At 45.7% G+C, this 24753-nt stretch overlaps 1 protein-coding gene across 1 annotated transcript in view; it reads right to left on the reverse strand.

The window, feature by feature from the left end:
• Positions 1-728: 728 nt before the first annotated feature.
• NOTCH2 (notch receptor 2) overlaps positions 729-24753 on the reverse strand; it is a 164965-nt gene continuing 140940 nt past the window's right edge. Inside the window, exons 23-34 of the mRNA XM_077767584.1 lie at positions 22195-22431; positions 19114-19226; positions 17742-18247; positions 16046-16393; positions 15127-15269; positions 14718-14928; positions 14231-14327; positions 12704-12872; positions 8342-8643; positions 7392-7539; positions 6656-6753; positions 729-5284 (exon numbers count right to left, since the gene is read on the reverse strand). Coding sequence (XP_077623710.1) covers positions 3896-5284; positions 6656-6753; positions 7392-7539; positions 8342-8643; positions 12704-12872; positions 14231-14327; positions 14718-14928; positions 15127-15269; positions 16046-16393; positions 17742-18247; positions 19114-19226; positions 22195-22431 — 3761 coding nt within the window. The 3' untranslated portion in view covers positions 729-3895. The remainder of the gene's footprint in view (positions 5285-6655; positions 6754-7391; positions 7540-8341; positions 8644-12703; positions 12873-14230; positions 14328-14717; positions 14929-15126; positions 15270-16045; positions 16394-17741; positions 18248-19113; positions 19227-22194; positions 22432-24753) is intronic.

A 24753-nucleotide genomic window follows, 5' to 3' on the forward strand; every position in this document is an offset into this window, starting at 1 on the left:
TCACGGTTCAGGAGGTTGACCTCACCTTGGGCTCTGTGCTGACAGCTAAGAGCCTAGAGACTGCTTCGAGTTCTGTGTCTCCCTCTCACTCTTCTCTCTCAAAAATAAACTTTTAAAAAAAGAAGTTTCTGCAAAACTAACAGAATATGGAAACAAACTCAATGATGAAGTTGACACAAGACTGCTCATGCCATAAACATCACCAATGTCAAGTATCTGTGCTCAAATTTTGGTCTCCCTGATTGACTTCACAAATAAATGTATAAAGAAACTTGGTAACATATTTATAGGCAAAATACTATTTTAGAATTGTATATATTAAGTTCTATACAACATTTAATTTGGGGAATAATATTGAAAATAGTTTAGATAACAGCATTTTCATTATTATCAGTTATAACCCACTTTTCAATTCTGAGTTGACAAACACTCTCCATTCCCACTGGAAGGTACCTTGTCCTAAGCAAGTGTCTGTTTGCCACTAACTAGTGTACAGAAAAGTGACTGTCCTGTGATGTTTCCTATTTGACAGAAGTTTTTTCCTCAAAAGCATTTATTTACAATCTGATTGGAGAATGAAAAAAAGAAGCCTAGTACTGGGCTTTGTGGGATTCAGAATGAAGAGAAAATTATTTCGCTCTCAGGGTATCATGACATCATGAGGTAGACAGACCACTGCAAGACCAGGAATGAAGGAATGGAAAATAAAAACTGCAATGTCACAGAGGTTGACATGTAATCTTTTTTATTTTGTGATAAAAATGCTTTCATATAAATTTCATCTTAACTACTTTAGAAGGAAACTTTGAAAAGTAAAAACAATTTGCATTTTCCTTACTATGTATAGTTAGGAACATGCAGTCATTTTTTCTGGTTACTGGGTTTCTCATACAAACAGATATAGTATCACTTTTAAGAGAAATGTATACAAGGAAGGAGCCATAGTACCAAACAGTTACAAGTGGGAGCGTCAGGTCATATCATTGTGTCTTCTCAAATAGTCATCATACATTCAACGTGTTGGTTAAAACCAAACTCTCCAAGCCACCTGCCCACAAAACATTATACCTTTGGTTCTTTTCTCTGCTAGAACTGTGTCCCAGCAAATGTAATAATGAGATGGTATAATGGGCTTGAGCAACAAGGCTTATTGCTCATGTCACCAAAGTCTTTTACACCTTTCCCGCCCTCACCATCATGTAAGTCAGAAAATGATGCTTAAAACAAAACAGAAGAAACGAACAGAAAAATCTATCCCCAAAGGCAGACAGAAGAAAAGTCAAAGGAAAAACTTATAAAAACAAACCAAAACTGGGGAGAGGGTGACCTATACATGGCATAAGAGACGTGTCCTATAAAACTTAGTCTCTAATTCAGAACCCAAATGAGAAAGTGATTCTTTGTCTCACCTTCTCTTTTATTAGGTACTATACAACTGAAGGGTTCTTAGAATCTAAGGGATTGATAAATGCTTGAAAGGCAGTGTCTTCCTCATCACTGAGGCCCGTGGTCTGTAATGGCAGCTTTCACATTCCGTTTTCTCGAAACCCAAAGGATCCCAAGAAGGAGAAATAAGCAAGTTAGGCCTATATTGTGGTTGGGGAAGGAGGTAATAGAGGATGCAAGCTGTTGGGTCAGAGGCTGATACTTTCAGGAAGCGGAGAAGAAACAGAATGACAGAAAGGGTCTCCCCATCTGTGAATTAACAAATGGGCCCAAGGACAGAGAGTCACCGTTCAGAAGATAAAATCTTACGTGGTATGAAAGGGCTGGTAGAGTTGCCACATGAGAAAATATAAAATGTACAGTCTGCTTACCTTGGGGCAGAACCAGTTATTTCTGTTGGTTTGAGGAACTTGGGCAGGACTGAAAAAACAATTTGTAGATTGTGATGCTAACACACACACAGGGGTTCCATAAGGGGCCACAGCCAGATAAATCAGGTTAAGTGGAATGCTCTGATGGGCACTCCTAGCTGAGGCAGGAAGGAAGACTATCATTCAAACCAAAACAGAGTGGGCAATTCACCTGTTATTATCTACAAAATGCCCCAGCATAACTAATTTCCCAGGTGTCATGACATCATAGCACCGGGTAGAGATCACAGTGTGGCCACAGGACCAACTATCAGCCGACTCAGGGACAAGAGCAAGAAAACGATATTCCTCCTATTTCTAGTGTTGACTAGAATGCTTCTGCCCTTGATAGGGTGTCACAGAAGGTGCCGAGACCACAAATACAGACAGCAGACTCAAGTAAACTCTAATCATAATCTGAGCATGAGAATGACAAAGACAGTTAAGTCTTTAATTGTCCATCATTATCTACAAGGCAACTCTGGGAAAGGAAAGTGTCCCCAGTAAGTGTCTATGTTAGTTGCCTAGAAGGGAATGTCACGGCTGCCTCAAAGGAAAAGGTATGGTAGCAAAAAATAGCAGAGGCTGCCTCATAGTTCCAACCTTTGTACAGGGCTGGCTTGGACCCTAGAGAACTAGGTTAGCTTTTTATTTCCTGTACTTGAACACAGAAAACTCCATGCGCTGGGTGAGAATCTACTTGGGTGCACTGATAACTCGGACTACACGCACAGTGTGAAGGAAGGGCTGGTGAGCAAGCCTGTGGGCAGAAACAGTATCAGGAAGCAGAGACTGCGATCCCTCTGCAATGGGAACATGGCCGGCATGGGGTCCCTTGAGCCGAGCAGAGTTCAGTTCTCAGTGGCAAGGAAGTATCGTTTGAGACACTTTCTTCCGTGGAGACAGATGGAAGGAAAGGCTCAACGGCTAAGGATGAGCAAGTGAAGGAGGCCGGGGGCTCTGAGATCTGGGAACAAATGTGTTTTGCACAGGCCATCAATGGAATGCTGGGCGGGAAGGAAAGGGACTTGTTCACGGGTAACCACTTCTCACACGAGTTAGCTTATCTCTTGGTCATCCCAACATTCTACATCTTTGTTTTTTGTTTGTTTGAAGGGGGTCATAGTACCTGCACTGCCAATGATAAAACTTCACACTGACTAGGCCCACAAATGGAAAAACAACCAACTCTTATCCTTCTTCCTGGTAAGGTTATGTAAAGCCCTTCATGCAGGCAAGAGAATGAAGGTGCCGTCTCTTGAAAAGGTCTTCTGTCCCCAGAATGGGTTCAAAGGAAAGTTATCTTGCTCCCCTTCCTCTTCTAGGAATGCCATTATGTAGGAGACTGCAATGACTCCATTTTCTAAAGGAACATACTTGAAAGGTGTATGCTGAGAACCATAACCGAAGCAAACCCTGTGATACTCCTTGGGACACTGGGAGAAGAGGGCAAAGAGGCTGAAGTTACTTTCCAGAGCAAGAATGATTAAAAGCACGTTGCCCTATACCATGCCAGAGGTGTGGGGGGAGTACAACCACAACGAGGTGCAAAAATTAAAGCACCAAATGAAGTCAAAAGAATTTCCAAGGAAGAGAGGAGGAGACAGGTCAACTTGGGCAGAATTCCAGCGTACAATTCCCAACAGGACTGTACAGTAAAATCTTCGCACGGATAAGGCAAAGCCCCCAGGGCTTAAAATGCAGTCCAATCTGCAAGAATGTCTGGGCTACAACAGGCATCCATTCTTTTCTCCAAACAGAAAAGAGTAAACACGGCCCCAAGTCTTCTATTCGTCTTACATTTCCACAAACTTGGCTTGATGGGTAAGAGATTAAAAGGAACCATGTTCCTCCCACCCCAAATCCTGGAGATACCCAGTGAAGCTGACAAAACTGCTTCTTGAATTATATAAAAGATAAAAGCATCTTCTTCCTCCTGCTTCCAGAGATTTCTTCATTTCTCTCCTGGATGACCTTCATTTGTTCCTCAGCAGCATGTATGATAGGCAGTTCTGTCCCTACATTGGAGGCAGACTCCTTCAGGCATAAACCTGCATGTTGCTGCGTGGCGGCTCAGACATGTGTGTCCCAGGTCCCCGCTGACCTCCTCCAGCACCTCCAGGGGTAGGGCTGGTGGTCACATCTGACCAGTCAGAAGCAGAGTGGGGTGATGAACTTGACCACTGGTCGGGAGACTCTGGGGATGGTGTCAGGTAGGGATGCTCACCCTGGAGGTGACCACTATGACTGGGTGTTCGCTCAGCAGCATTTGAGGAAGCATAACTATGCTGTGAAGGTGGTGTGGGATACTTGCCCACAGAGGCTGGAAAAGGATGATAGGCCGGGAGAATGGTCTGAGCAACCTGCCCATCCTGCTGGGGCATCATGGCAGTGGGAAAAGCCATATTAGGTAAACGAGCCATTTCTGGAATCTGGTACATGGTGGGCACAGGGCCTGCAACAGGTGGGGGGCAGTTGGACTGAGGCTGGGGAGTCCCTGCTGGCTGGGCAATACTGCCTTTAGGGATTAGCTGGAAAGTCACAATGGGGGGCAAGGGCTCCCGAGGGGTAGCTATATGCTTCCCTTCAGGTGGCCTGCTCTGGGGAGGGATGCCAGGGGGTGTGCCCTCAGCTGGGGCCAGAACCATACTGAACATCTCATTGTACTGGCTCTCATTCATCTCCATGCGGTTCATCCAATCTGCTGGAACAGTGACTGGGTGGAGTCTACCCAAGCTTCCCGTACTGCCACTGCCTGGGGGAACGATATGGTGGTGGGACAGCAGCTGGCTCACTGAGGGAAGCACAGGGTTGGCCCCATGAGCCAAAGGCTGCATTTCAGGCAGGTTAGAGAAAGACAGTGCATGCTGTGCATGGACTGGGGCAGCGGGTGCAGCCGTGGCCAGCACAGGGTTGGGGGAAGCCTGTAGGATCCCAGGGGATGTAATCATTGGAGAGGATGTGGTGTCAGAAACATATGTGTGAGGAGACTCTAAGGAATCAACTGGGGATAAAGTCACTGAACTCTCAGACAGCTGACCCTTGTCACTCAGAGACTTCTTCCTTCTACTACCCTTGGCATCCTTGGCCTCCTTGGCAAGGTTAGGGAGGCTAGTGGGCATGGCATTCTTGGTATTGGGCCGTCTAGGCTTCTTGCCCATCGGGGTGTGCTTTAGGCTGAGGAAAGATCTGTTGGGCCCACAGATGACTGGTGAGAGGGCAGAGGTCAGCACAGTGCCTGGAGGGCTTGGTGTCACATTGTACTCGTCTAGGAGGCGCACAATGTCATGGTGCATGCGGTCCCGAGCCACATCCCTGGGAAGACGATCCATGTGGTCTGTGATGTCCCGATTGGCAAAATGGTCTAACAGGATCTTGGCTGCTTCATAACTTCCCTCCCGGGCAGCAAGAAACAGAGGTGTCTCTTCCTACAGAAAAGGCCCATACAGCACATTAAAATCAGTAACACTCCTGACAATAGGTCAGTGTTTCTCAAACTTTTTGTTATTATCAACCCCTCAGACATTTTTTCCCTAACTGCCTCCCCATATGAAATTTTAGTAACACTGATAAAACATCTATCTACCTATTCACTGAATGTATATCTGTAGCTTAAATTTTTTTTTTACAGTTTATTTATTTAGAGAGAGAGAGACAGAGAGAGCAAGGGGGACGGGCAGAGAGAGAGGGAGACAGAGAATCCCAAGCAGGCTGTGTGCTGTCAGCGCAGAGCCCAACATGGGGCTCGAACTCATGAACAGTGAGTTCATGACCTGAGCTGAAACCAAGAACTGGACACCTACCTGACTGAGTCACCCAGGTACCCCGTGTATCTGTAGCTTTATGCGTAAAAAGAGTAAGATCATTCTACTCTTTCTCAACAATCAATTTTGCCCCATTGAGGGTGATGTCTCCTTTGTTGGAAATGTGTGAAATAAAGCATTCCCCTGAGCCAGAGGTTTGCTTGGAAGAGCACGGAGCTTATCAAAATAGGGTTCTAAGAAGAAAAGGAGTTAAAAATAAGAGAAGTAGGAGGGCAAGAACCTAAAGGAGGAAAATAAGGGGAAGCAGAAGCAAAAGGAAACAAAACATGTTTAAGAAAGAAGTAAAATGAGAGAAAAGAGTAAATACACATGAGAAGAGAAGATGAGCAAGAGGAGGGAAGCATGACCTGAAACTCAGAGGAAGAAAAGTGATCAGGAAAATACCATGGTGTCCAAGAACGGAAAACAAGAGCCATGGGAAGGAAAATGAAAAAGAACGAGAGAAAAACAAGTGGGCATGAAGAGAACAGAGAACATGTCGATGTAAAAGAAGAGAAAGGCGGAAAAGGCTACAATGGAGTTGTTTACAGGGCAGCCTGATCCAGATGGAGTACTGCAGAGCCAGACGACTGGCTCTGGACACTTCCCTGCGTGAGCCCAATACCTTCCCCTCAAACTCTGGATCCAGCTGCTGTCCATGCAGAGCCTTCCTCTGTCTATACCCCTCACAAGAGGAGCTAGGGGAGAAAAGGGAAGGGTCCATATCTTTTTTTTTTTTTAATGTTTTATTTATTTCTAGGAGAGAGAGAGAGAGACAGTGTGAGCAGGGGAGGGTCAGAGAGAGAGGGAGACACAAACCGAAATAGGCTCCAGGCTCTGAGCTGGCAGTCAGCACAGAGCCCGACGCGGGGCTCGAACCCACGAACCGCGAGATCATGACCTAAGCGAAAGTCGGACACTTAACCGACTAAGCCACCCAGGCACCCTAGGGAAGGGTCCATATCTGACGCACTGCCAAGTCTGCCCAGACTGTACCTTGTTGTCCTGCATGTCTCGGTTGGCCCCGTTTTTCAACAGCAAAAGAGTTGCCTCCACATTATTGACAGCAGCTGCCCAGTGAAGAGCAGATTTTCCTGCAGGGAAAAACACTGTTATAAGCAGACAGAGTAGAGGAACATGTCCTACTCCCAGTATAAGGAAGCATCATGACTTATATAAGGAAACCATGAACTTCCCAGAGAGAAGCAAGCCGGTTGAGAGTGACTGCCTGCAGAAAAGAAACCAAAGTATTAGCTTCCTTTCCCTCTGTCCTAGAAATACTTTAATACAGGCTGCTTAGCATTGGAAAGACAGGTAGGTAAAAGGAAGGATTCCCACGTCTTCTACATGGTAGAATCCCAAACTAAGGACGATAACCTATCTATCACACATCAGAATGTCGATTTAAGATGTTGCTCACAATCCCTTAGTGAAGTCAGCTCACTAGTCCTCATATCCAGAGTGGTGTTCTTGGGAACCTACAGAGGCAAGCCTTTCACAGACTGGCTTTGGGTTCCAAAAACCCTCACTAAAAATCCCTTCCTATATTCGCCTATGGACTTCCCAGTGGCTTAGTTCTCTGAACTTAAAATGTTGAAAGGAAGAATAAATGAATGACAGACTCTTCACTAGATTTAAATCTGAGACAATTCTTTAAAGATCACATAATGATTTTCCCCCCTAAAGGCATGCTTTGCAGGTGAGAATCTGGCTCCCTGCCTCTCGGCCCTACCATGGTCGTCCACTGCATTCACATCTGCTTGGCAGTTGATCAGTTCTGCCACCATTCCCTCCACAGCCAGGCGGGCGGCCAGGATCAGTGGTGTAGTGCCGTCATTCATCCTGGCGTCCAGATCAGTTACTCGATTGCGGATCAGAATCTACAAGATGAGAAAGTACAGAGAAGACAGTCAACTAGATAAAAGAAAATAAAGAAGTTAAGAGAAGAAACAAGAACATTAGAATTGAGTTACACTGTAAGTTCCTGGAGGGCGGGGAATGCTTGTTGGCTTTGTGTCCATGATTCTATCACCCTCAATCAATAAATACTGAATGAATGCATGCATGAATGAACAAATGGGTGCTCAACCTCAATCAATAAATACTGAATGGATGCATGAATGAATGAAGGAACAAAGGGTGTTCAGGACACAATGTCTCATGGAAAGTGATGTAAGGAGGAAATGGGGAAATATCACAACCTCAGTTATGGTATATATATAGTTTAGGATTAATTAGAATGCATGTTTCTTCACAAGGGTAAAATAAAAGGGCATCAAGGAACACTGTGAATTCATGTCAAAAAAAACCCACCAAGAAGCATCTGGAAGCCCATATGGCCAGGTAAATCTACAGGGAGAAGCTGATACTAGTCGAAAACTTCATAACAGGTATCACTCCCATCTGATCTATTCATTTGGGAGGCATTTTGGCACATCAAAAAGAACAGTGATTAAGAATCAGAAAACTGGTGAGATCTGCTGTGAGCTCTACTGCTATCTGGATGTTCTGGTTAGGTCAGTCTGCTGCCACTCTTTTCCTGTTTTCCCATCCAGCAAGCATGATTCCATCTGCCCTATTCTCTCAGAGAATTACTGAATGAGTATAATTGGATAGTAAGTGCCTTAGCAAAGAGAAACCATTATAGATCGATAGGCAATCAGCTCTGCTCCTGTTCTTTACCTGGAAGACCCCCTGGGCATCAGCTGCCACGGCAGCATGGAGAGGGCAGCGGCCCATGTTGTCCTGGGCGTTGGCATCTGCACCTGCATCCAGGAGACGCTTAGCGGCATCAGCCCTTGAGTAGCGTGCTGCAAGGTGCAGGGCCATCTCGCCAGTCCGGTCTGTCTGGGCCTGCAGGCTGGCACCCTGGTAGACCAAGTCTGTGATGATGTTGGCAGAAGAGTCCTCTCCATCTTCATCTTCATCACTCATATCTGAGCTGCCTCCTCGGAGAGAAGCCAGCATCAGTGGGGTGCACCCATCTATAAGAAAGTAATTTTCCAAAAAACATTCAAGGAGGAGAAGGACATTACTATTCAATTAATCCAGCTATTGGAATAGTTCTGTTTGAATAAAGTTATTCTTATGGGGAAAAAATATCTCTGAGTTTCTGTGGTAACTGGCAATTTGTTTTACATTTGCGACAGACTTTTTCCTCTGATAATGTCTTTTTGTAAAGAGTAATGGGAAAGTAAGAGCCTTTGTAAGCTGGGGCTCTTCTCTAAGTTAAATAAGACTTTCTGTTTGAATTCCTAAGTGCTGTTATTTTAAATTGAGCAACATTTTAAAATACCCAGTATTGGAGGGGGCAAGATGGCAGAGAAGCAGGGAACTCCATACATTGCACTCGCCCCCATATCTCGCACAGAGAAGTCCTGAAGCCACAGGAACCTTTACAGAATCCAGGAGTTTGGGAGGAAAAGGAGACAGAGTCCGCTGAGAAAACCTACAGTGAGTGCAAACTGGTGAAGATAAAATCGGGCAAGGACCAGAGACACAGAGGAAGGGGGCGATATCCCTCTGCGGGGAGTTAGAGGGGAAAGAGAGTGGCTGAAACTGCTCAGGACACTGTCCCTGTCGTTGGAAAAGAGTAAAACCTCTGCTCGGGACACAGAGGGACCTGGTTTCCTGCTCTCCAGCTGACCCTATGCAGGACGCACTCGTCCCAGGCAAACCCCGGGGAAACTGCTCCCCGTTCGCCAGCTCGACTTGGACGGGAGGAGCGGTGGCTGCGCCTTTGTGCTTCTGGCTTGGCTGGATCCCTAGAGGGGAGACGAAGGGCTTAAAACTGGGAGATTTGCCTGTGAGTTCGTGTTTCGGGTGAGGAGACACAGAGGGATCTGGTTTCCTGCTTTCCAGCTGACCCTAGGCAGGACACACTCGTCCCAGGCGACCCCCGGATGAAACTGCTCCTCGCTCGTCAACCCGACCTGGAGGAGACAGGAGCAGCAGCTTCTGGCTCAATCCCCAGGGGGGAGGCTAAAGGCTTGGGACTGCCCTGAGGGGATCGCCTGCGGGTTTGTGTTTCCGGCAAATTCAGTGGGGGTGCACAGACTGGAATCTGGAAACGAGGCCTGACCTGGGATATAGAGCACTGCCCACCTTGGCTGTGCCCCCGGCACAAGGAGTTTACACACCCAAAAAAGTGAGTTGCAGCACTTGGTTCAAGAGGGGACTGGAGCGCCACCACTCTTCTCCCCACAACCGCCAAGGACTCCCGCCTCACGCCTCACGCACTGGATCAAACCACGCCCATCACTGCTAGAGAGCTGCCGACTTCCTTTTTTTTTTAACCGAAGCACTGCCCCAATTAATTCTGGTCACTGGCTTGCTTAAATAGTCACATTTAATCCACACCTACCTACCTTTTCATCTCTTTCTCTCCGGAGTAATCAGACTATATATAGTTTCTTTGGTTAGCATCATCGTCATTTCTTTCGCCTCTTCTCCGACCACATTCCACTCTTTCGCTCTTTGAAAAAAGCCTCTTCTTCCTTCTGCCTGCTCATTTCATTTCCAATTTCGCCTCATTCCCACCCTGTCATTTCTCACTTTCTCTATGCTCTTCCACCAGCACTGCATACACCTGGCTATTTACTGGTAGCTGGAAAATCTGGTTATATGCTTTAAACTGTTCTTTGTCTATTGGGTTTCTTCTTTTTTCCTTTTATTTTTTTTTCTTTTTTATGTACTTTTATTTCTTATCATTCGCCATCCCTCCTTCCTCTTTTCTTTTTCGTCTTCCCTTTCGGTTTGCGTGTTTGTTGGATTTGTCAGTGTGTTTGTGTGCCATTGTTCCCTATACTTGTCTGTCTGTTTTCTTTTCCAGGGCTACCTCAAGAAACAAGCTTAAGTACACACGGTGGAGAGTCCCAAATACCACTACGAGTAGGAAAATAAAATAACGAAGGACTCAACAAGAGAGACCAAGAGAAACCATTCAAAGAACACTTTCTGAACGGACAGGCCCTGGACAGTCAAAGAGCCTTCTTTGATACAGCAGTGCCCATAGGTACAGAGTGCATAACAAGCTTTTAAAACTAACAAGGGATAGAAAGCTAACCAAAATGACGAAACGAAAGAGCTCTCCTCCAAAGAAATTCTAGGAAGAATTGACAGCTAAAGAACTGCTCAAAACAGACATAAGCAACATAACTGAATAAGAATTTAGAACAATAATCATAAAATTATACGCTGGGCTTGAAAAAAGCATGGAGGACATCAAAAACTATGGCTACAAACACCATAGAGCTTAAAAATAGTTATGATGAATTTAAAAATGCGATAAATGAGATACATAATAAACTGGAGGTGTCCAATGCACGGATTGAAGAGGCAGAAAAGAGAAAAAGTGATTTAAAATTTTTTTTAATGTTTTATTTATTTCTGAGAGAGAGAGAGAGAGAGAGAGAGCGTGAGCAGGGGAGGGTCAGAGAGAGAGGGAGATACAGAATCCGAAACAGGCTCCAGGCTCTGAGCTGGCTGTCAGCANTAGCATCAGCCATCAGACAACAAAAGGAAATCAAAGGCATCAGAAGTGGCAAAGAAGAAGTCAAACTTTCACTTTTCGCAGACGACATGATAATCTACATGAAAACCCGGCAGACTCCACCAGACACCTGCTAGAACTGATCCAAGAATTCAGCCAACTTGCAGGGTACAAAATCAACGTACAGAAATCGGCTGCATTTTTATACACCAACAATGAAGCAACAGAAAGAGAAATCAAGAAACTGATCCCATTCACAATTGCACAAAAAACCATAAAATACCTCGGAATAAACCTAACCAAGGATACAAGAGATCTGTATGATGAAAACTATAGAAAACTTATGAAGGAAATTGAAGAAGACACAAAGAAATGGAAAAACATTCCATGCTCATGGATAGGAAGAATAAATATAGTTAAGATGTCATTACTACCTAAAGCACTCTACACATTCAATGCAATTCCAATCAAAATTGCACCAGCATACTTCTCAAAACTAGAACAAACTATCCAAAAATTTGTATGGAACCACAAAAGACCCCGAATAGCCAAAGTAATACTGAAAAATAAAACCAAAACGGGAGGTATCACCATCCCAGACTTTAGCCTCTACTACAAAGCTGTCATCATCAAGACAGTATGGTATTGGCACAAAAACAGACACATAGACCAATGGAACAGAATTGAGAACTCAGAAGTGGACCCAAAAGTATACAGCCAACTGATCTTTGACAAAGCAGGAAAGAATATCCAATGGAAAAAAGACAGCCTCTTTAACAGATGGTGTTGGGAGAACTGGACAGCAACATGCAGAAGAATGAAACTAGATCATTTTCTCACACCATACACAAAAATAAACTCAAAATGGATAAAGGACCAGACGTGAGACAGGAAGCCATCAAAACCCTAGAGGAGGAAGCAGGAAACAACCTCCTTGACCTCTACAGCAACAACTTCTTACTTGACACATCCCCAAAAGCAAGGGAATCAAGAGCAAAAATGAACTACTGGGACCACATCAAGATTAAAACCTTCTGCACAGCAAAGGAAACAAGCCATAAAACTAACTGGCAACCACTGGAATGGGAAAAAATCGTTGCAAATGATGTATCAGATAAAGGGTTAATATCCAAAATCTATAAGGAACTCACCAAACTCCACACCCGAAAAACNGTTGGAAACCAACGCAACAATAAACTCTTTATAAAAATAAACACCCAGTATTAGTAGAATGATATGCACTAAGGTATCAAGTAAACTAAATTTTTAACCCTCTGCTTTGGGATATTATTTCTCTATCCTACTAAAATCTTTCCCATGTAATCAGCCTTCTGTTCCCAAGCATGCTGTAGGTGAGGCAAAATAAATCCTTCCCTCTTACAAAAATTTATATTTTCTGCATGTCTGTATTCCTTACGTATTCATTTCCTCATGCTAATTTAGTCTGTGCCATTGGCAGGGGGCAGATCACCAAGTGCGGTAAACACAGGCACAACACAGAACCAAAGGCAGGCAGGGCAAGTTTGGAAAGTGGGTAGCTTGTGTGTGCTGACCTGGGCCACGGACATTCACGTCCAACACGTCCACCTCCTGCTCTGCCTGTGGAGGAGTGAGCGCCAGTGATGGCGTCCTGCGGATATCTGCAGCCTCAAGGTGCTGTTGTGTCCATGGACGTCGGTCAATGGCATCATCTTCTTCTGAGAGCAAAGCCTCGTCTTCAGCCTGACAAGGCAAAACAATGCTTTGTGTTGACCTGGCCTATCATTAGGAGTTGCAGACAAGGAAGTAGGTGTAGTCTCTTCTGACTCTACCTTCCAGGGCATCATCCACACCGCCTTCCTGCTGCTGCCGGAAGGGATTCTTATCACCTTCTCCTGTGCCATCTGAAGAATTCTCCCAACCTCCCCATTCCAAGCTCCAGGCTTCAGTCTTAACATACCATCTGGTTCACCTACCAAATATGCTATCTAGATACAGATCCCCAAACACCATTTCCTTGCTTCTGGACTTTTGCCTCGTTGTCCTCTCTGCCTGCCATGTCTTTTCCCAATTCTTTGTCTAACTCCTACCTACCTTCAAACTGAACTGGACTTTAATTCTTCTTGTGGGTTCCAAAATACCCTCTGCTTACCTCTACTTAACTGACTATGTGTTAAGTGCTCACAAGGCACTATACAATAGTCTCTACCCCTAGATGGTAAGGTTCATGAGAACAGGAAACAAGCTTTGTTCAATATCACCTCCCTGTACTTAATACAACGCCCAGTGCATAGCGAACACCCAAGAAAATATTTGTTGGGCAATAACTATTATAATTTAAAAGGCAGCTACCTTTTATTAAATATTCACTACATGACAGAAAATGGGTAAGATGCTTTACACGTATTACCATACTTAATCTGTGAAACAACCCCCTATTTTACATATGAAGATAATTAGGTACAAAGAGGTTAAGTACCAGAGTTTTGGACTTGAATCTAGTTCTGACTGTAACTAAGCAATGTTCTTAACCATCATGGTGTACTGCATGCCTATATTCCTCAAGCCTCATACCCTCAAGCTGCTTTAGAATATCCACGGATATATGCATATCCCAGCCATGTATAGCTATGGACAACTGTCTCCCTTTTCTCATCAGTATCTTTTCTAGCATCCTGGGTTCAAGATGCAAAACCTCTAAACTCAACGGTCACTGGCTTTCTTCTTTCCTATAGGGGGAGTATCCAGAGAAGACAGGGGGAGATTTAGCCATAAAGGAAACTCCTATTTACACACATTAGTCCTTATTCAGCTACCATCAGCATGATTCTTAAGGAAGGAGGTATGTTTGTTTTATTATTTTTAAAGAGCTCTTTTTTTTTTTTTTTCCAGTTTACTTACTTATTTTGAGAGAGGGAGAGCGAGCAAGTGCAAATGGGGTAAGGGCCTTTCATGATTCCTGCCTTTCATGACAACCTGGGTAGCCACTGCCTGGACAGCATATAAAGACTATCACCCTTTTCACCCATTCAGGACACTCTACATAGCAAAGGACAGAAATTTGAAATGTGACCAGATGATGGCTCTACCATGCAGCTTACCTTGGCTTTCTTTGGCTGGGGCCCTTCATCATCAACCCAATGTTCACTTGTTCCTGAACCAATCAGGTTAGCCTCTGAGACTTGCACTGAGAGATTTCTGATAGGACAAGATTATGAAGGGGAAAAACAAGAGCAGAGGTTATGTCATAAACTGATATAGTGGTTTTCAATACTTTTTCCCTGACTATTCTCAAAGACTTCCAGGGGCCCTGGCCCCGAGAGTATGGGCAGTATTTTCCAACCCATTGCATGAGTGAACACCTTTCCTTTCCGTGGATCAAGAGCTTACAACAAAAGGTGCCTCAACATGCAAGCCGAGCACCACTGTTTTAATATGTACAGAATAGAAGCATCCACTCTGAATTGTGGTCAAGTGTGATAATGTGGTGTGGCCAGAGCTCAAAATTCATAATTCAATGAGATCTCCTTTCAGATCTACCCCTGCCATTACTACTGGGAACAGTAGCTCGCTGGCAAACTGTCTTACTTCAGCCCCACGGCATCTTGTCCCACAGGCTCACGACGCTTGTGATTGCTGGAGTCTCGGCGCAGTGTGAACCCTTCAGGCAGCCAGAGGGAGCCGTGCTTGCGCTTTCGTTTTGCCATGATAACGCCCAGTAAGATAATAAACAGGATAATGACAACAGCAACAGCAAGTAGATAGAGTAGCTGAGTACCTTTTGGAGTCAGAGATTCACCTGGAAGTGCAGAGGGACAGGCAGAATGCTCAATAAATGTTTCAATGTTAGCATAAAATTCATTTAGAGGGCACGGACTGACTGACCTCACTGGCACTGAAAAACAGAGCTGCACACTGAAAAGTGTGCCCTTTTCTCACTGCCCCAAGTGATGTCTCCCCTGCCGCAAACTCTTCCCTCAACACCAGTGCTACTCACTGACGACAGACACAAGAGGGTAGGACAAGGTCCCCTGGATGGCGTGAGAAGCCAGAAGAGCTGCTGCTGCATCTGTGTTCTTGAAACACTGGTCTGAATCTTGAACACACTGGCGGTTGTCAATTTCCAGAAACACCTTAGAGCTGTAGGACGCCAAGGGAAGAGAGGAAAAGGGGAAATGGTGAGCAACACAGAGGGTGCCAGTCAAGGAAGTCGAGTTAGAAAGGACTGCATGGGCCTTCCTTCCTCACCTTCAGCACTGGGCTCATCATCTCTGTGATGGTGCATCCAAAAGACCTCAGAAATTAGGGTCCTGTCCCTTTGGATGCTAAACATGAATTCCCACTTGGACTACGTCTCTCCTTCCTTGGTCTGGCTGAGTCTGCGCCTCTGACTCAGGCAACGCAAGACAAAGGGAGGACCCCGGGTAAAGCTGGTCCCCATTCTCTGGGGTCTCTGCACCTGTATCTGAGGTAGCCATACAGCTGAAACTTGTGGGAAACACCAACAAATAGTGGGGTGCAGTGACTGTACAATTCATGTTTCTTACAGAGAGCCTTCTGTTACAAATGCATGGCCTTGAACAGAAGGCAAGGATTAATATAAAAGAAGAGTCATACTAAAGGGATCTGAGGCAACACTGGTGAAAGGTTACAGATTCTGGCCTTTGAGGAGGCCTTCCTGACATCCTGCCTTCTGCTTGCTCCAGCCCACCTTTCAGGGTACCGAGACCAAGGAAAACCTTGCCTTACACATGCGTACTGCCATAATGGGTTTACTGTACTGGGTGGCTGTTCTACTTGTCTGAGCTCTGCATTTTTATATGTTCGGTTATGACTTCTGTGTGTCAAAGTACTTAGCTTTATAAGCTTTAAAAGGTTAAGAATTAAGCTTTAAGAAGTTCAGACCAAAAACCTACCCAACCACCTCCTGTTCTTGATCACCAGGAAGGGACCTGCGTGTCACCCTCTGCTTCTTCATGGCAGCGGACTTCTCACCGTAGTAGGGGTAGACCATGAGTGCCCCCTGGGAATCCCGTTTAATCTGCAGGTTGGTACGGAGCAGGGTGCCCAGTGCCCGCAAAAAGCTGCGGGCATCCTGGAGCAGCTGCTCTGGGGGCATGAGCACCACTATAACCAGAGTGCCCTCCGCCAGGTTCTCTGGCCGGTCAGCAGCACAGTCCAACCCATCCCAGCCACACTCCTCGCTGTTGCATCCCTGGTCACAGTGGTTGTCCTTGAAGTGGTCTGCACAGTATTTGTCATACCTAGGCAGGGGGAGGTGGAAGAGGGAGAGAACAAGGGAAGGGCTCAGAACAGATGGCAGAGCTATTTGGTTTTCTGCCTGGAACTACTGGGACTTTTCTCATCTATCTTCTGTGGTCCAGATCAGGTGCCCTCACTGAATGTCCTGTCCCAACAGCACAGAGTACATATCATCTATCCTATTCAACACCAGTGAGCGCCCCCCAAAGGAGAAACAGCACTGTGGTCCCTAGGCTGCATGGCCTTAGAGCCGCCCAGGCAGCTGGTAATCTTGTGTAGTCAGATTTGTAAGCAAAGCTGCATACCTAAAACACAAATTAACCAGGTAAATGTTTCCTCTCTCTCTTTTTTTTTTATCCACTGTCCCTGGTGAGGTAACAATGAGCTTTTGGAAATGAAAGGTGCCCCCAGGAACTGGGTACAGAGCCCTGAGCCAACTGGGCTCCAGAGAGGACCATGTCCATATGGCCCATTTCCTTCCCAAAAAAGACTGAATCCTAGCTCTGGAAGGCAAGTGGGGAGAGGTGTGTCCCAGACAAGATACCAGATTTAAACTGTACAGCCTCTTTCAAATACTGGGAAAAGGAAATCAAGTCCCCAAACCTAAATGAGGCACACACTATTTCATCTCCACTCTCCTCCCCACTCTCACCCCTTGACAGCAGTTATGTCACTGGTGTCACCTGCCACACTGGCTCAACAAAGAGCCTGGGAGTCAGCAACAGCTGTCTGTGCTCTGGCACGTTCTCTAACCTCCCAGGTCTCAGTTTCCTCACCTGTGGAAGACCTGCTACCAGCACCTGCACCTCACAAGGCTGTAGAGCATTCACTGGGATTGATTAAATGTGACGGCTGCTCTATAAACTAGAGAGCGCCTTGTAACCACCGCAGTGATGACCAGGAGGGTTATGTGGCCTGGTCTGGCTTAGGCCTCCTCATAAATCTAGATGGGGAAACTCTGTCAGAGGGCAAGGAATGGGGTGAAGAGACAGAAGTACAGACCTTTCCATCCATCCTGCAGGCAGGTTATGTGAGAGGCTGCCTGAGAGTGAGTACCACCACTTCCAAAAGTTATTTCCCCTAGGAGGTCGTGAGAGCAGCAGGTGAGAAGGCAGAGAGAGGCAGAGAGGGGTGGCTGTGCACGAGCATTCCTGGACCTCTGTCAGCAAGGGAGAGCACAGGGCAGCGTGCGACGGGGCAAGGCTGACACCCGGAAGAGGGCCTTGGGGCGCCAGTCTGAGAAGCAGAGGCAGCTTGGGCTGAAGCCCTGGAGTGGTTAGGAGCAAGAACGAGGAACCGAAGCATGTTAGTGACAGTCTCCCTTAGCTTCTGGGGCCCCTGGACCCTTACTTGCACGTCTTGCTGTTCCCCTGGCATTCAAAGTTGTCAAAAAGGCACTCGGCCGTGTTGCACAGCTCATCACACTGGTTGTTGATGTAATCCCAGCAGGGGAGTGGGGAAGAGCAGTTGGCCCAGGGGTCCTCCATGGTCAGGGAACAGTCGCCCCCATCCCACTGGCAGGCGTGGCTGTTGCAGGCCTCATCGCAGACGCCATCCCGAGCTTTGTCGGCACAGTACTGGCTCAGACAGGTGGCGGGAGGGGTGCTGGTGGGGGCCATGTGAAGCTCACAGTGGCTGCCCCAGAATGGTGGAGGGCACTGGCAGAAGTAATAGGGGGGCTGGCGCTGAGGGTAGCAGCTGCCCCCATGCTGGCAGGGGCTACTGGCACAGCCTGACTCGCAGTCCTGGGGGTGGGGGCAGAAGCAGCGGGGACCCGAGGCCGTGTGCACGCACTGCTCCCCCCTCCGGCACTTCACGTGTCCACAGCTGCTCTGGCATCGTGCCCCGGAGAAGCCCTGTTGAGATTGGTGAACGGATGAGGACGGCAGGCCCCACGCTCCCTCCCAATCCCCTCTCTGCCCCATCTCTAGATGGACAGACTAGACACATCTAGACACATGGCTAAGATTTCTCCATGAGCCCCTTGCACTGAGTCCTATGAAGGGGTTCCTTCGAGAGGTCCCACGAGACAAGTGTAGATGTTGCTCACTCTAAGAGCTCACTTCCAGAGAATAAGTCCACTGGTCATGGGGGATAAGACTGAGGTGCCACTGTATGTATAAGCACCTTCCCTAACATCATCAGACCACTCACATAATGGCTTTCTGAGGGTTACACTTCCATTCAGTCAGGCCAAGGTACAGCACAAGTTTCCTTTTGGTATGTCCACACACACGGTGATCTCTGTTTAGGGAGGTGTGCGGCCTCTGGCAGTGCCAGAAGAGTTTGCACAGCAAATTGCTAAAAACAGGCTTCCTCCTAGCATAACAAACAGCTTGCTCCCAAATAGGCCCTGCTAAGGAATGTAAGCAGTGTGGCATTTCCAACCAACTCTGCCCCAATCTGGGGGCAAGGCTGCCCTCAAGCACAGGAGCCAGAGGCCAGTGACACTAGCCTTGTTTTCAAGGGAACATTCCACCGCTTCCTGTGGACTTCTCTAAGTGCTTCTGAAGACTAAGAGTCACAGATTAGGGAGCTCACTGCTTCTGGAAGTATCTTTTACATGGGAAACTCTAGCACTTTTTGGTGAGGGAGCTAAAATCAAGAAATCTCCCCACCAAGAAAGTTCCAAGTGGAGCTTGGAAAAACCAGGTTTAATCTCAGCTTTGTCCAGACCGTATGAAAGAGAGCAGACCCCCTCGATAGGCAACGTGGCACTTACCGGGGGACAACGACAAATGAAACCATCAGGCATGTTGCTGGCCACAGCACAAGTCCCCCCGTTCAGGCAAGGCATATGCGGACACACATCGACGAAAGTTTCACAGTGACGACCTCAAAGCAGAAAATGAAAAGGAGTTTTACAAGGCAGAAGTAGTAACTGCAGTATACTGAGCACCATGCTGCTGGGACGGGAGCTAGCCGAAGGGTGAGGGATGGGGCAAGAGGTGTGAGCTCAGTCCCAAGGCCAAGGGAACAGGAGAAGACGAGGGAAGCACTCAGTGGAACCCTGCCACACGACTGGCCCGCCCCTGGCTCAGGCCAGTACCCCCTTCTGTCTTGCCTACACAATAGGTACACAAGACATAGATTCCCGAACAGACTCACAAAACAAGATGGGCATGGACATGAAAAATCACTCTCATATGACCAAAACAAACAAAGAGAAGAGAGAAAGGAAGGGGAAGGGGGAGGGGAGGAGAGGGGAGGGGAGGCGAGAGGAGACCTTANAGCTTTAGTAAGCCAAAAGAAACATTTACCAAAACTGTTCACTATACTTTGTTACAACTGTCAACTTCACAGAGAGGCTGAGCCAGACCAGTGCATTCAAGTGCTAATTTGTAGCTTAGAAAATTTTTTCCATAATATCTCTTTTCAAGGTCCTTTTGCCTTTCTGGAATTTGATCAGCACTGCTTTAAGATACAGCTTACTATTTCTAGAGTTAATTTCTTCTAGAAACAGTTCTAAACAGAAGGCATCTCAAGACCACTGCTGTATGATAAAGTGAACTGAGCAACTGAAATCAAGGGGGAGACGTGGGGGCCTGGCAGGAGGTGGGCCATCCGGCCTGCAGTCACTCATGAAGAGAAGAGGGGCTTTAAAAGGAAGTTAGGGGCGGGGCGCCTGGTGGCTTAGTCGTCCGACTAAGGTCGGATCTCGCGGTTCGTGGGTTCGAGCCCCGCGTCGGGCTCTGTGCTCACTGCCAGCTCAGAGCCTGGAGCCTGTTTCAGTCTGTGACTCCCTCTCTCTGACCCTCCCCTGCTCGCGCTGTCTCTCTCTCTCTCCTAGAAATAAATTAAAAAAAAAAAAAAGGAAGTTAGGGGCACCTGAGTGGCCCAGTCGGTTGAGCATCCTACCCTTGATTTCAGCTCAGGTCATGATCTCATGGGTTGTGGGACAGAGCTGTAGACTGGGCTCCATGGTGATGGTGCAGAGCCTGCTTGGGATTCCCTCTCTCCCTCTCCGCTCTTCCCCTGCTCATGTGCATGCGGGTGCTCTCAAAGTAATTAAATAAACATTAAAAAATAAAGGAAATTAAAACTTTGGCCAGCCAGAATTAAGAGGCAGGGTATTTATCTCTTCAAATCACAGCAGCAGCCATTATCCGAGAGCAGCGGTCACATGGACATGGGACTCAGGGACAGGCAGCCCCGCAATGTTCATCTCAGCAACAGTACCCCACAACAATTACAAGCAATGAGCTTGAGGGATTTTTTTCTTTTCTTACTATTTATTTTTGAGAGAGACAGAGCATGAGCAGGGTGAGGGGCAGAGAGAGGGAGACACAGGCTCCAGGCTCTGAGCTGTCAGCACAGAGCCTGATGTGGGGCTCAAACTCGTGAACCGTGAGATCATGACCTGAGCTGAAGTCAGTCGCTTAATCGCTTAACCGACTGAGCCACCCAGGAGCCCCTTGAGGGATTCTTTTCAATCACAAGTGTGGAGAATGCATTAACTCTACTTCCTGGTAGTGCGACCCTAATGCAAGGTGGTCTTTCCTTTATCTGCTTCCCCTTTCTTTGTAAGTGCTTACCGTGTTTCTAGACAAAGGAAGCCTCAGAGGCAATGACAGAAACAGCAGCGGTTTTGCTACTCTGGTTTAGCACATCGTGGTTAATACACGGCTGTGGAGAGATGGCTCATACTCTTTCTGTCCAGCATTGCCTCAGTTGAGTGTGCTATTCATAATGGATTCTCTTTTGATATTGCATCCAGGCACCCAGGCAAAATCCCTCCCATTCTTCATAAATTACCAAAGTTCTTCAATGTGACAGATCTTGAAAACTGGAAAGAAGGAAGTCTAGACATGGGCTGCAAATGTAGCAGAGTCCAACTGGCAAATCAGTACTAAGTAGACTGCTGCATCCTATCATCTGTCTCCCAGGGAACATTACTACAGCACGAAGTTTAGAATGACTCCACAAATGCCAGGCAGACTTCTGAGTATGTGACAACACTGCCACAGTTGGATACTATTTTAGTGCCCCAATGTCCCTAAGCTGCCCATCTTCAGAGTAACTGATGCGTGCCTACGACAGGCCCTGTTCTGAGGCAGGGCTGGGTCATTTTTACGACGTGTGATGAAAAAGCAGCAGCTTGAGAAGAGATCTTAGCTATGCAGGTCATCCCCTGAAGCTTTCCAGAATGTACTCTCATGAATGGATTTGTGCTTAAACACACCCCAATATGGACCAACTCCCCTTAGGTGACCTAGGAGATCCTAAGCTTCTCTGGGCCACAGAGGTGGAAAGAAGGTTGCTGTGGCAGTGGCTACCAGTAACCCAGGTCATTATGTGCCAAGGGAAGCAGGGTGCTGAAAGCAGGGTAGAGACAAGGGTTCTGAACATGAGACGTTATCTCCCACAGACGAAGGAGCTCTATGGATGGTCTTGTGACAGCAGCATGGCAGTGTGACTGTATTTAATACCACTGAACTGTGCACTTAAAAATGGTGAAGGTGATACACTTCATGTTATGCATTTTTTACCCCTAATTAAAATAACATTAAAAAATGTTATTTTGCTCAACCACTCCTAACATTCTATTTCTTATTTTACATTTCTGCTACAGTGTGACATAATCAATGTATAACAGAAGAGAAAGCATCTCTTAGGGGGAAAAAAGGCAGAGGTGGCCTATATCATTCATAAGCACAGACCCAGAGCAAAACTGGGCCTCTAAATTAAGCCTGTCTAGTTTTTCAGATGCAGGAAGAAGCCTCACTTGGGTCAGGTGTGACCCAGGAACCCTGCACGCAAAGCCCCTTGGAGGCAGAGCGCTGGGGCGGCAGGGGGCTCTCACCGGTGAAGGTGCTGCGGCAGACGCACAGGTAGTCATTGGCCAGCTGTATGCAGTCCAGGCTGCCCTCGGAGCTGCAGGGGTTGGAGAGGCACTCGTTGATGTCTCCCTCGCACCGCTCTCCTGCAAAGCCAGGCAAGCAGCGGCAAGTGTAGCCCCCGATCCTATCCACACACTGACCACCGTTAAGGCAGTGGGGGCCACCGGCACAGTCGTCAATGTTCTCTTCACAGAGCAGGCCTGGAGGAAAGACAAGGGACAGAGGGTGGTGACAATCCTTGGAACACTGATTTCCAGCAAAAGACAGCCACCCTTGCTGGCACTTTGCAATCGTTCAGGTCACACGGTTCCATCTGTGATGGGACTTTTTAGGTCAGGCGAGCCGAAGCACATGCCCAATCCGTGACAGCGGCCATCCTCCCGCTGAGCACAAAGAGGGAAGGAAAGGGCACACTCAGTGCTTCCTGCGTTCTCGCCCACACAGCCCACCGAGGCAGTACCCCATGGGGTGGCTGGTGTCACTTGTACCACCTGAGAGACCAGGAAACTGGAGTTCAAGAGAAACCCATGAGTTTTCATTAATTTACCCCTTTCATTCTAACTATAAAAACAGTTAAAAAGAGATTTTAACAATAAATACATAAATTACAAGTATGGGAAAATATAGGTAAGAATGGAACTAACTTTTGAGTTATATATTTTAAGCTTTGGACCCACTGACTTTTTTCTGTAAAATAATGTGTACTAGTTACTTATTTTTTAAAAATATAGGGAAATATCCTATTGAGAGCTCAAACTTATTGCATTTAAAACAGAACTCATTTAATGTTCTGTAGATGTAAATGCGGCATCTAGTAGGAGTTTCTAAATATTTGTGAGAAAGTACAAAAGAAATCAATGAAAATTCTAGAGGTGGTTCCATGAATGATTCAAAATATTACAAAAGAGGGGTGCCTGGGCAGCTCAGCTGTTCAAGTGTCTGACTCTTCATCTGAGCTCAGGTCATGATCTCACGGTTTTGTGAGACTGAGTCTTGCATCAGTGTGGATGGAGCTTGCTTGGATTTTCTTTCTCCCTCCCTTTCTCTCTGACCCTCTCCCGCTGTCTCTCTCTCAAAATATATAAGTAAACTTTTATAAAAAAATTACAAAATAAAGGAGAACAGTTCTGTATTCCTGCCACTTGCATTTGTAGCAAACACTAATATAAGACTATTAAAAAGGAAAAAGAAAAATGGAGGAAAAGACCTCATTTTCAATAGCAATAGCCAAAGACAAGTTATAGGAATATTGTTTTTTTCTAATATTTATTTTGAGAGAGACAGAGAGCAAGCATTCCAATTATAGGAATTATCTTAAAAAATGTACTACACATTTATATGAAATTTCATGAAAATTTATATGATTTTATATAAAAATTTACATGAAAGTTTATATGAAAACTGTAAAATAGTCTTAAAAGACACAAAAGGGATCTGAATAAATGAAAAGATGTTATGATTTGGTTAGGAAGACTCTTCATTGTAAAGATGCCAGTCTTCTCTACACAAATTCATAAATTTAATGCCATCAGGATTTTTTTAACAGACAATATGATTCTGAAATTATATGAAAAAATAAACTATAACCATGACCTGGAAAACCTTGGAAACAAAGATCCTTAATAATTAAAACAGAGTGGGACTGATAAATTAATAGAACAATAAATAAAGTCTAGAAAAAAATGCCCAAATACATATGGGAATTAAGAATTTGATAAAGGCACCACCTCAAATGACTGTATAAAAGATCAAATATTCTGTAAATTGTGTTGGGACAAATTAGCAGCCGAATGGAAAAAACGCTCCAGTATTCTAGTGCTTGAAGAAAATATGGGAGATTTCCTTATATTCTTAGAGAAGATGTTTCTGACTAGGATTCAAAATCCAGAAGCCATTAAAAAAGGATGATAATTCCAATCTGATTAAAAATAAAGAGCTCTGGGGCGCCCGGGGGGTTCAGTCAGTTAAGCATCTGATTCTTGGTTTTGGCTCAGGTCATGATCTCATGGTTTGTGGGATCAAGCCCCACACCAGGCTGTGTGTTGACAATGCAAAGCCTGCTTGACAGTCTCCCTCTCTCCCTCTCTCTCTCTGCCCTCCTCTGCTCTCAAAATAGATAACCTAAAAAAAAATCTTTCAAAGAAAAAAATTAAAAGCTCTGCATGAAAAAAATCATAAAGAAAATGAAAGACAAAAAACAATGTATTGAGAATGTTTTGTATCATAGATAATCTCTGTTAAATATTAAGATGAACAATGTAATAGGAAAAAAGGATATAGATACAAACAGAAACCACTGAAAGAAGAAAACCAAAGGATTCGTAGATGAGAAGATGTTCATCCACACTGTGGAGAAGAAAGTATGCTCATACACTGCACTTCAGTGTCAACCAAAACTACAAATGTGCATATTCTCTAATCCAGCAATTCCATTTCTGAAGATTTATCTACAAATGTACATATCCAAGAAACACCAAATTCCTATCACTAGGGCACTGGTTAAATCAACTACAGTATGCTAA

The sequence above is a fragment of the Crocuta crocuta genome, unplaced genomic scaffold (assembly GCF_008692635.1).
Source record: "Crocuta crocuta isolate KB4526 unplaced genomic scaffold, BGI_CrCroc_1.0 scaffold180, whole genome shotgun sequence".
Lineage (NCBI taxonomy): Eukaryota > Metazoa > Chordata > Mammalia > Carnivora > Hyaenidae > Crocuta > Crocuta crocuta.